The sequence below is a fragment of the Cavia porcellus genome, unplaced genomic scaffold (genome assembly GCF_034190915.1).
Source record: "Cavia porcellus strain 051 isolate PalLab524CR breed Dunkin Hartley unplaced genomic scaffold, mCavPor4.1 scaffold_1, whole genome shotgun sequence".
Lineage (NCBI taxonomy): Eukaryota > Metazoa > Chordata > Mammalia > Rodentia > Caviidae > Cavia > Cavia porcellus.
In genome coordinates this window covers 46,916,462-46,928,634 of record NW_026947484.1, presented here as the reverse complement: position 1 = coordinate 46,928,634, position 12,173 = coordinate 46,916,462, and the positions used below count along the sequence as shown (strand labels likewise).

General features: G+C 48.5%; 1 protein-coding gene across 1 annotated transcript in view; it reads left to right on the top strand.

The window, feature by feature from the left end:
• The window catches only part of Nid2 (nidogen 2), a 57,268-nt gene that overhangs the window by 38,424 nt on the left and 6,671 nt on the right, over positions 1–12,173 (top strand). Inside the window, exons 12-15 of the mRNA XM_013154658.3 lie at positions 3,382–3,501; positions 8,636–8,857; positions 9,436–9,605; positions 11,805–11,934. Coding sequence (XP_013010112.1) covers positions 3,382–3,501; positions 8,636–8,857; positions 9,436–9,605; positions 11,805–11,934 — 642 coding nt within the window. The remainder of the gene's footprint in view (positions 1–3,381; positions 3,502–8,635; positions 8,858–9,435; positions 9,606–11,804; positions 11,935–12,173) is intronic.

Sequence of the window (12,173 nt, the reverse complement as noted above, 5' to 3'; positions counted from 1 at the left end):
GCTTCCTACAAAAGCTGCACTTGGCTTTGGGCTTTCAGGCTGGACTGAGTCACTAGCAGGAGGCTTTTCTCCAAGTAGAATTAATCTTCTCCAGCCTTCCTTCATCTGGAGTGATTTCGATGCTGTGTTGGTGTGAGCTGGATGTATCTCTAGCACGTTTGTCCTTATGAATCTTGGCGACTTTGCTGCTGTGAGAGCAGATTGTCTTGAGCTGGAACTTCTTGGAGGAGAGAGCGTGAGTGGAGGAGGCTGGATTGCAGATGGCCCTGTTCCCCAGAGCTGTCATCGCTCAGGACCGGCATGAATGGAGGTGCTGACTTCATCCTGGGGTTTTCTGTGCTCAGCATATAGATGTAGGATGAGGCGTGGGGAAGCTGGTACGGCCACAGGAAGAAGTGAGGATGGAAACGGAAAGGAAGTTTGTTGCACTCACAGATCTCAGAGGGGTCACCTGCCAAAGGGCACAATCTGCAGGATGTCTGGACGGTGAGCAGAGAGCAAGACAGCAAGGATTTGGGCCAAAGCAGTGATTTTACTGGGGTCCCTGATGGGATCACAATTTGTTGGTACCAGGAAATGACACTGGGCTCAAAAACGAATGAGTGGTGGGACCTGGAGTTCAGTGGTTGGGGTCCAGCTGCTTTCGCATTAAGACCAGGAAGGGTGTTGAGGCAGAAAAGCATTAGGTCAGAATGGAGAGTTTCAAAGCACATTTTCCAAACCAGTTTTGAGGGAGCTTAATGGATGATAAACATGTACTGGAAATGCCTGACTTTTATTGCCAGCATGGTAAAGGGGGGTAGCTGTCCCTTGGCCATGCTCGCCTTAATCTTAGTCTTCGATCAGTCCCTGCAAATCTCTCCACTGATGGTACCTAAGGAGAGCATCTGCCTTGCCAAGGGCTGAACGTCCTTGAAGTAGAGTAGAGTCCCCTCCTCTGACTCCCCTCCAACCTCATGGTGACTGCACCCTGCCCCATTGCTTGCTCTGAGTGTAGGCCCTGGGGCAGCTGGCTGGAGTCCAAACTTCCTAGGTAAGAGTTGGGGGCTGTGATTCAGGGCGCCTTCCCCTGCCCTGCCTTTTTGAGGTTCAGGGATTTCTGTGAGTGATATCTTCAGTCTCTTTGAGGGCTTTCTCCTTACTGGGCAATAGCACCTGGGAGATGAAGGTTGATCTTCCAAGTCTGCTCAGAGTTCTTCGGCCATGGGCTTTAGTGACATCAGTAGCTTGGTGGCTTTGGGGAATTCCCTCTCCCTTAGTAAAAATGTATAACCATAAAAGTCTACTCCTCAGGCTCTTAAAATAGACCCTGTGTCTCAGGAATTCCTGCTTCCTGTCATTGCTTGGGGTTCCTGTTATTATTAGAAGCACTTCTAGCCTAGGTACAGTCAATGGCTTCATTTCCTGCACTCGGCTGGATGTTCATTGTTGTCACTTTGCCTTTCCAGCCAGCTTTACAGTCATTTCCAGGCCCAAGGACCTGGCTAGTCACCAGCTTTGCCCTCCTGGGCACTGGAACTGTCCTTTTGAAAAGACAAAGGGTGCCCACCCTGAAATATGACAGTACTGACTTGTCTCTGCATAACTGAGCATCTAATTGAACACCTGGCTTATTTTCTAAGCTTGCGGATAAATCAGTAACTACTTCCTGACTCAGTCCACACGATGGGGGTGTCCAGGAAGGCCAGCTGTTCCCCCAAGAGAACCTCTCTGGGTGGTGTTAGACTTGATGGCATAGGTCTTTGAGGATTTATTGTAGACTCAAAGAAACTGATATATATATATATATATATATATATATATATATATATATAATTCCCCTGAGGTAGAGGATATACAAAAATACTGATTTGCTGATTACAAGTGTTTTCTTTTCTGTGAAGAGAACGCCTATGCGTAATGTCACACATGTCCACACATGGGAAGGGAAGGTGGTCAGTTTAAGATGGCAGGATAACATTAGAAAGAGCATATCCAGGTCAGAGGAGGCTGGCTGAGGGAGGCCGCTGTTCCCAGCCCATTCACATCCATCCCTGGGGTGGGAGTGTCAGGCTTCCCGGCTGATCTGTCTTTGCCATGAGCTGTGGTAAGGAGAAGCAGTTCACTCTCAGGCACCCCAGTCATCCCATCACAGCCTTCTTCCAGTCACACATTCTTAAAAAGCTGCTGAGTCAGGCGTAGTGGCATACATCTGTGATCCCAGCACTCTGGGAGCCTGAGGCAGGAGGAACTCAAGTTGGAGCCCAGCCTGGGCAACTCTGACCTTAGTGAGACTGTCTCAAAATAAAACATAAAGAGGTCTGAGGGTGTAACTTGGCATGAGGTCCTTGGGTTCAAACCTTAGAACCAATAAATAAATAAGATGGGAAGGTGAATAATGCTTTGTTTTGTTTTCAATCAAGTGTAGGTCAGATCTGGACCCTTTGTTTCTCCTTTTACTCTGGAAGACTAGCTGCCTTTAGGAGAGTCCCTCTCATCCCCTGGGCATTGTGTTAACAAACCCATTCTGAGTGTCTTGTCTTTGGGAAGGGGCGTGTTGGAGATGAGTGACCCGCCACTGTCAGCCTGTGCTGACTTTGGTAAATAAGATCACAAGGGCTTTTGCTTGAAGTGTCAGGATTTCGTACTTGAGGAATACGATTATGAATATTTTCAAGATAGCCTATAACCCCCCCGAGGGCCCTGAACTGTTCATATTGATGCAGTATTCCTGACAGCTTTAGGCTTTCTCTGTTCATGTGTTAACTCAAAGGTACTGGTACCATTTTCTTCCTTTTCTCTTTTAAAAGTGGAAGATAAAGAACATTCTGGTTAGTGGGGGTTCCCATTAGGCAGGACTGAATGCACATCTAACACAGTGGAAAAACCTCCGGAGCCTCATCTGCCGCTTCGCTTCCCTGCGTGGATGTTATAGGAAGGTGGTGTCAGCTGTGGAAAGGGAAAGAAACTATTGTTCCCTATATTTATCGTTATTGTAATGTTACCAAAAGGAAATTAATGATTTATAGTCCAAAGGTTTGTTTAAAGGTAATAACTTCCGGGAATTCATGGCACATGAAAAGATGCTCTAGAAATATACTGCAGTATATTTTTGTATGTGAAAATTCATGGCAGTCCTCTTGCCTCAGCCTCCGTAGTGCTGGGATTACAGGAATGGGCTACCAAGCCTGGCTTACACTAAACACTTAGTGTCACCTGTTAGCTTGTGTGTACCTTAGCCTTTATGTTCCCTGTGAAGCTTACTGTTAACTGTTGACATTTTTCTGCTCCTGCCCCTTGTCCATTGGCGTGCGCTGAGCCCTGTGGTCACACGGGTGGTGGACAGTGAGGTCATGTCTTCCTTCCTTCCCTCTCTCCTGTCCCCATTCCTGCCCCCTGCAGATGTTGATGAATGTGCGGAAAACAGATGTCACCCGGCAGCTACCTGCTACAATGCCCCTGGCTCCTTCTCCTGCGTTTGCCAACCTGGGTATCTCGGAGACGGCTTTCAGTGCACACATGGTAAGGTTTGTGGGGCCACCCCAGGCACTCACCTCTGTAGCTTCTTTGATGCTGTTGTTCTCTGATCCTCAGCCCTGCTCTGTTTAGCCTGGTCTGGGGCCTTCGTGGATGGAGTTTGCAGGCCCCCCAGGAACCCTCTGCTGCCTGCTTCCCCATGACTAGCTATTAGCACCCATACAGGCCTGGGGTACGTGCCCGCCCTCATCCTACCTAATGACAGCTCTGGTTCCCCCTCCTCTTCTCCTGTTTTGCTGTGATGAGTGTGCTTTGGATGCAATACCTCGGGAGCTTATTGAATAGCAGCCATTTGCACTGGTGAGTCAGGGGTCAGTACCGTGGGGGACGGTGCTTGGGGAGCTGGGCCACCCCGTGTGGTGTGACAGCCACTAACCCTGGGCTTCTCAGACTGCAGTCTTGTGGCTCAGGGACTGAGTGGATCTGCTTGTGCTCTCCAAAGTCTCTGGGGATGTTTGCATGGATACCGTGGATACCATGGATAGCACCACCTTCTAATCCTGGTCCGAGTTAGGCCCCTGAGGACAGGGCTGCTTTACACATGAACAGTGTGATCAGAGACTGTGGTGAATGTTTAGATGCTTTAAAAAATTATTACAGTGAAAGACAGTGGTCCGTCCTCAAAATACTCCCTGCCCCTTGATTTAACATACTTTTTGCATCGTTCTTGTCACTTTCTGAAGCAGTTCTGGACATCCTCTTTCATGGGTGTCCTTAGTTGCATTGTCCTGGCTGCCTCAGTGTCCTGAACTGATACAAAATGTTTACTTTTCATGGTCATTTTGGCTTTGGGGAAGAGCTAGAAGTCACACGGTGCCAGATGCAGTGAACAAGGTAGATGAGGACACACAGTAATGTTTTTGACCACACCAGAAGTCACTGCATTTCTTTTTAATCACACCTTGTAAAGACATTCATAAAAGAGAGCTTCCAGATCTTCTTCAGCAAGCGGCAAGAATGATGAGATACATAAAGTGAGGAGCAGTAGTTGAGGGGTATTAATGGCAGTGTGTCTCTTACTGTAATAAAATGTTTATGTTTAAATTTATTTTTGAGACAGGGTCTCACCATGTAATTCAGGGTGATCTTGAACTCACTATAGCCTGGGTTGGCCTCAAACTCAAAGCATTCCTCCTGCTTCAGCCTCCCAAGTACTAGGATTATAAGCTTGAGCTACCACACCCAGCTGTAACAACATTTTTAAGTGTAAATATTTGCTATATATTTTGATGGCCCCTTGTATAGGTATTAGGTACTTATAGGGTACTGGGAGAACTGGGGACAAACTAGAGAGTGGCAGTGCTAAAATAAGAATCCTGGACTCCTAAGTCCCAGTGCCTTGCTATTTTTCCGGTTCATGCTGTCTTCCAGCTGTAGGGAAAAGAGCTTCTCAATATTAAAAGACTTTGATGTTAGCTAGTCAAGGTACATGGGTTGGAGTGCATTTTATTACTCTGGATCTCTCTCTGCCCCGGCTCTGGAAGACGCCCCCCTGGGAACAGAGGCCTGGGAACACAGCAGTGCTGTGCCAGCCCCAGCATGTCTACCCTGGGTCCCAGGTCCACATCCCCCAGTATGGCGAGCTGGCAGCTTCTGCCTCTGCAGTGTCACAGCAGCACTGGCTTCTGCTGTTATGTGGACCAGGATGGCTATGAAATCTCTGGCACCTGGACTCCATCCCACCCCGGGTGGACCATCACCTGGTGATCCCACCCTGAGAGAAACTGTGTACCCCGAATCAGAAGGTCTGAAGAGGAAGAATGGCACTGACCCGAGGGTAGATTGTAAGCCCTCCCAGGCCGTGCGGATGCGGGGCTGGCTCTCACCATCCTTTGTTGACCTCTTTTCTCCAAGGAACGCTTGGAGGAGCTGCACACAGCTATGCGTGTGTTTATGTTATTGGGACACATGGATGTGCACAGCGGGGTCTCTGTCACACGGTGCACTGCAGCCCCCGAGACCCTTGTTGAGTTCCAGACCAGGGGCTGTGATTGACTATCTTGCCAGGCTGAAGCCCCTGTAAGAGATGTCAGAGAGTAATGACATTATTATTTTTCCATTATTACTGATGGAAAAATAACTGAAACTTCTGTGGGTGGGTCCAGCTAGTTTTCTCCAACCCCAGGGCCAGCTCCCTGCAGCCTCTGCAGCACGGCAAAGGGGGATCCCTCTTGCCTCTGCTGCCTTCAGAAGAGGCGAAGGAATCTGCGTGATAGTTCTCCAACCTGAGAGGTTGAAGGTGAACATTTGTCATCACCTAAACTTGTCCCATTGCGTGGGGCACAGTTAGCAAGTGCTTGGTGTTGATGCCAACTGCAGGCTGCCCAGGCAGCTCTCTGCTCCATGCTGAATTGTTCAGAGATGCATAAACTGTTGTTGTTGTTATTATGATTATTATTACTATTATGAAAGAGCTCTGTGAAGAAGGATTGGTTTGGTACTCTGTTAACCCAAACAGATTCCTTTATCTCTAAGCTTGTATTCAAAGATCCATTTTTACTGCAGCACAAGATTCTAGAAATATCATACTTTTCTTGACTCTTTTTTTTTTTTTTTTTTTTTTTTTTGTCTTTTTTGAGACAGACTCTCACTATGCAGTTCAGGCTGGCCTTGAGCTCACTTTGTAGCCCAGGCTGGTCTTGAACTCGCAACAATCCTCCCACCTTAGCCTCTTGAGTGCTGGGATTACAGGAGTGAGCCACCACGCCCGGCTCTTTTCTCAACTCTTAATGGATTATAAGAGTGAACAGGTCTCAAGAATTACCAATAATTTTGATGCTTTAACAATCTTAATTGTTGTGGCCAGGACTTCAGTGGTTCTGAGATTTGTATGGATAAAAATTCATCATGGCCTTGACGCATAGTGAGATGCTAGGCCCCTCTTTGTTCTGAGTTTTAGGGAAAAAATTCTGCAAATAAAAAAGAATACATAGGAGTCCTATTCACTCATGGCTTCTCTTTAAAAAGTCTAGGTTCTGTTCTATCTGGGATTTGGAAAAACCAGATGGTTTGATGTTAACTTTATCCAGACTGGTTCCAGATGGGATTTGGAAAAACCAGATGGTTCGATGTTACCTTATTCGGACTGGTTCCGGATTCTGTGTACTTTGTTAAGACAGTCATGTTTCACAGACAGGGACTGGACTGAGGGGTGAAGGGCTGAAATAGGGACACGTTCTTCTGTGCAGACTTCCTCATGGCCAGACTTCTCCCTTGGCACTGGTTTGGTTTTGGCTACAGGTTCTGATTAGTCTTGTCTGCACAATGGGGACAACTTGAAGAGGGTAAAGACACTCTGTGCCCAAGATTTCAGAATATTTAAGTCCCTGCCAAGCAGAAGCAGAAGAGAGATAAATTCATGGCTGGATTGAAAATAGCTTCAAACAGTGAGGGATGAGAGAGATGCCCACGTACCAGTTATCTGAGACTCATTTCCTAGTGGCAGACTGCTCTGTGCCTGCATTCCAGACTGAGACATGGGCCCTGCTGGGTGGTCCCTGGAACCAAGCCGGATGTTCGGCGTTGAGCATGAATGGAAACAGTGGTGTGCATTTTCCTGGAGTATCCCATCTTAGGGGACAGCACGTGTTGGAGGAAGTTGCATTTCTCTCTCCTGATTCCTTGAGCCTCACATGGCTAAGGAGGTCAGTGGTGTCCTACCGCCTCCATGAGGTTGCAAAGAGAACCTCCCTACCTGTGGTCCAGGAGTAACCGCTGCAAGCTGAAGGGCATCTGCTTGCCCCAGAGATACAGGGGCTTGGCAGTGGGGCTGGCTCGGTTTGGGCTTGGAGCATCTGATTCTCCAGTCTCCTGCTTCCCATTCATGCTGCAGCCCCCTTGTGATAGCTCTTTGTTCTTTGAAGTGATGGCAGGGTTTTGAGGAGTGGCATAAAGTGCTTTTGTGTTTAAAAGGGACCAGGCTGCCTTCTGGATGAGTTTGCAGGGGTTTAGGAAAAAAGAGAAAGGGCCCAGAGAGTGGAAAGAGGACAGCCAGGAGCAGGGCCCAGCATAATTGTGTGAAGGGCCTACAACCAGGAAGTATGAAGCGCTAAAGCTATCCCCCATGTGTTTGGAAGGTAGAAATAAGATTTGATGACGTATCCCATCTGGAGAGCAGGAGCAAGGGGTCAAGGATGACTATGGGCAATGAAGATACGGGGGTGTTGCTAACTGATCTTGGCAAGGCTAGAAGAGCAGGTTGATGGGCACCATGGTTTGGTTAGTGTTTGTTGGTGAGCTCTCACACATCCACACGATGGTGGCACAAGGACACTGGCAGTGTGGTTCTGCAGACCCTAGGCTTTCAATTGCAGGAAGTAAAATGCTCTTTCTTTCATTTAAGTGATCCTCTCTAGATAACCCTATCGTAAATGAACAAGTTGTTTCAACATCTAGCCGTGAAGTCTTTTCTGACAGAACCCCCTGTGCTTGGGACAGAGCCTCAGTGGCCCCATGGCAGATGTCAGGAAGGGAACCTGAGCAGAGAGGCTGGAAGGGAGGATGCTGGAGGAACGAGGGGACAGCCTGCAGAGAAGGGCCTGGCTTTGAGACAGTCCTTGGGCAGGGTGACTGAAGGACTTCTAGAAACTGGGCTGTCTGGGACTCAGCTTCAGGCTTCTGCCTGGCTTTCAGCAATGCTGAGATGCACATGGGCTGGGCTCAAGATGGCTTTCTTAGTGGCGGATGTCAGAGACTGAAGCAAGCGCAAAAGAACAGTTGGCATCTGAGCATCATGCAGGCCACTGAATTCCCCCAGGAAGTCTGCACAATGCAGAGGAGCCCAGGGTGCAGGTGGGATGTCTCTCTGGGTTGCACCCTAAGGGCTTGGCGAGATCTTCCCCTTCCCCAAGCTGACTGCAGATCTTGCTTCCTCCTCTTTCTGTATGTGGCCCAGCTTTGATGGTGGATCCTCCCAGTGTGGGGAGGCTGGAGTCCTGATTCTCACCTCACCGAGACCTGCTTGGAGCACAGTCACTCCCCTGGCCCAACACCCAGGGGCTGGGCTGAGGCCTCATTGCTGGACGGGAGGCAGAGGAGGCCCAGAGGTCAGGCATGCGGACCTCCAGCTACATTCTGTCCTTGGCTGGCAATCAAAGGCCTTGTTTCTCCATCTGCTCAGAGCCCACCCAGAGGCCCCGGACCGTCTGTGAGCGCTGGAAGGAAAGCCTGCTGGAGCACTACGGTGGCACACCCAGGGACGACCAGTATGTGCCCCAGTGCGATGATCTGGGCCACTTCACGCCCCTGCAGTGTCATGGAAAGAGCGACTTCTGCTGGTGCGTGGACAAGGACGGCAGAGAGGTGCAGGGCACACGCTCGCAGCCTGGCATCACGCCTGCGTGTAAGTGTCAGGGCCCCCGGCTCCCCTCAGACACTCATGCATCTCTCTAGCGATGTTGCCCATGGCAGGTGACACTGGGGACAGGAGGGGGGTCTCTGTGTCAATCAGAGAAGTCCCTGCTTTAAATGCCATGTTGATTTATAATCTGGTTCCCCCAGGACTCCAGCTTGGAGTTATTGTTGGTTTTGTCACTAGTGGTCACTGTAATTAGTACAGCTGGGACTCATTTCAGCATTCCTCAACTGGGGGTGAGAGGGGACAGTGTCACCCTGGGGCCCCAGAGGTTTTACCTCTTCTAAAACAACCAAAAAAAATCCTTTCTTTTCTTTGTTGGAGGGAAGTGTTTTGCTGTCTTTCCTTCCTCATAATTGGCAGTCATTTACATAATTGATTCTTGAAAAAAAAGGAAAAAACCCAAACCCTAGAAATTAGGATTCCTTTTGAAGAACATCTGGAGCACATCTGGCTAGGGGGAAGAACTTTTCATGTATTTGGAGGCTCTGGGATGTGAGAAAGTAACTCATCCTCTCCCCGCCTGCCTGTGTTTCTCCCGCCCCCTCCTGCTTTCCCACGGCCAGGTATACCCACGGTCGCTCCACCCACCATGCGCCCCACGCCAAGGCCTGACGTGACGCCTCCATCTGTGGGCACCTTCCTGCTCTATGCCCAGGGCCAGCAGATCGGCCACTTGCCCCTCAATGGCACCAGGCTTCAGAAGGACGCGGCCAAGACCTTGCTGTCTCTGCATGTAAAGTGGAGCTCTGGGGTGGGGTGGGGTTTGCAGGGCTTCTGGGACAGCCCATGGAGGCCCAGGGCAAAGGGCTTCCCTCTGTGGGCCTGGCTTTCTTGCAAGGAATGACATCTGATGGACCACAGCCACTGTTCTTAGGACTAATGGGATTTTAGAGTGGTCTTGCTTTGCAAGGCTGTGTGGTAATCCTGGGGAGAATTGGCAGCTCTTAACCCAAGTTCCCAGGGTTCTTGCTGTGTCAGACATCTCCACAGATCCTTGAAGCCAAAGGACAGGAGGTGGCAGCCCCAGTGAGGCAGCTAGAGAGTTTCCAGAGTTGGGAGCCCCAAGTGGAAATCAGATGTCTGCAGCCTCACTGACCCTCCCCCGCCTTTTGAATGTGTTGCTCTGGCTGGCCTCTTTAATTCCTTGGCAGTGAAGATTCCCCAGTGTGAGCTGGGGAAGGAGTGGCTGGAGCTTTCCCTAGGGATGCTTGCTGTTTCCCGGGCCAGCAGCCTCTCTGTTGCAATTCAGAGATGGATTTCTTCTTTAAAATGGGATAAAGAGTAAGGGTTCCCCAGAAAGACATTTAGAAATACAACTGGAATTTGCCTTTTTCTAAACTTCATGTTCAGGATTCTTGCTTATCCGTGAGAAAAATAGCACAGGGCTTGTGTTGATGTTTACTTGCAAACAAATTACTTTTTTGGTTCTCAAAAAGCTCAAAAGCAGCCAGTGTTCAGAAAAAGAGGTATTTTTTTCTATCTTAAGGTGAGAAGGATTTCCCCCCCAGCAAACTCAAGCACGTTGTTTTGTAGAAGTTTCTCAGAGGTAGAAGCTGCGATGTTGCTGCCTCCTCATGCCAGCCATCTTTATTCTAGCCACACCAGATGCCTCAAGGCATCTCTGAACTGTCCCTGGTTGGGGCAGAGTCCGGGGTGGCTATCAGGGCAGAACAGGAAGAAATAAGACACAGGTTACAAGCACATCATAGGGAAATTTATTCACACTGGGAATTCCTTTGTAAGAAACTCTAAAAGTCATTATATGGGTTTATGGACAGCATGGTTCCCAGGTTAATGGAAGCCCATATAAATGTGTACTCTTGCCTGGAACAAGCAACCTGCTAATTTTCAAGTAAAAATCCTACCGATCTTAGGTTCCCCAGCCTGTATAAACTGCCTGCTTTCACACAGCCTTCGTAATCTCCTGTGCTGACTGCTCTCTCAGTGGCCCAAGCCAGGCCAAGCCCCAGGAGGCTCTGTTGTCCAAGGTGGGAGCTGCTGTAACCTGAGGGATCTTGATATCCACTTTGTACATCTGCTGGGGGCCTCAGAGCAGGAGTCTAGGTTTGCAACCAAATGGAGAAAGGCCTCTGTGGAGTTGAGAGAAAAAAGATGCAGCCTCAGCATTATGATCCAAGATGATGATTATTTAGCAATAAGGAAGGAGGGGAGACCTTGTCAGCTGAGCTTGGATGACCACAATTTCCCAGTCCTTTCCCCCAGAAAGCTGTAGACTTTTTTTTTTTGGTACTGGGGGTCAAACTTACAACCTCATGTTTGTCAGACAGGTGCTTATACCACTGAGCTAAATCTCTGGCAAATTTTCTTTTATGCAGAGTACAACGGAAGACTTTGTGTTTACAGCAAGTGAGGGTATGGTTGATTGTACCTCCTGTAGAGCAAAGATGTCAACCCTTTCACAGGGGAAGAGAAAAATGTTGACATATTTTAGAAAGTCTCTTTCAAAACGTACCAATAACATTTGAAAGGATTTAGCTTTTGTCCAAATATTAAGGACTTACTTTGCTGACACTGTGTCTTCTAATCATTGAAGGGGCTTTTCCCCCCATCAACTTAATGCTTTTACTGCTCCTGGTCATAGCACTTATTTGATGGGTTAACTACTGAGTATGACACTTTCTATGCATTTACGGTATTAATTTCTGTAGCAGTAGAATTAGGGCTGTGACTAGCCTCATTTTGAAAATTGCGGGCACAAAGGCACAAAGAGGTTAAGTGACAGTGTTACACAGTAAGTGTCCCATCTGGCTTTGACCCCAGGGAGGTCTCTGCTGCCTGCATATCTAACCACTCTGTCTGCTGCCTACAAAACTCAGGGCAGGGTTGCTCGGTGCAGCAATGCATGAACATGAGCTCGAGGGAGATTAAAAAAAAATCCTGTCCTTCTAATTTTATGATTTGGTCCACAAAGGGCTCCATAGTCGTGGGAATTGACTATGATTGCCGGGAAAGAATGGTGTACTGGACAGATGTCGCTGGGCGGACAATCAGCCGGGCCAGCCTGGAGCCAGGAGCAGAGCCTGAGACTATCATTAACTCGGGTGAGTGGCTTCACTCAACAGCACATGCTTTGCATTTCATTTATTTTACAAACGTACTTGACTGCTGAATGCCCAAGTCTTCCCTCCTTTCATCTAATGGGAGGTTAAGATCCATACAAATCACTTTATTGAGCTGTACAAGAGTAGCCCCTCTGTGAACAAACACGTCCACACAACGAAGAATGAAGAGGTGATTCTGATGATGATGAATTCTTCTTAAAAAACAAAAAGACAGAGTT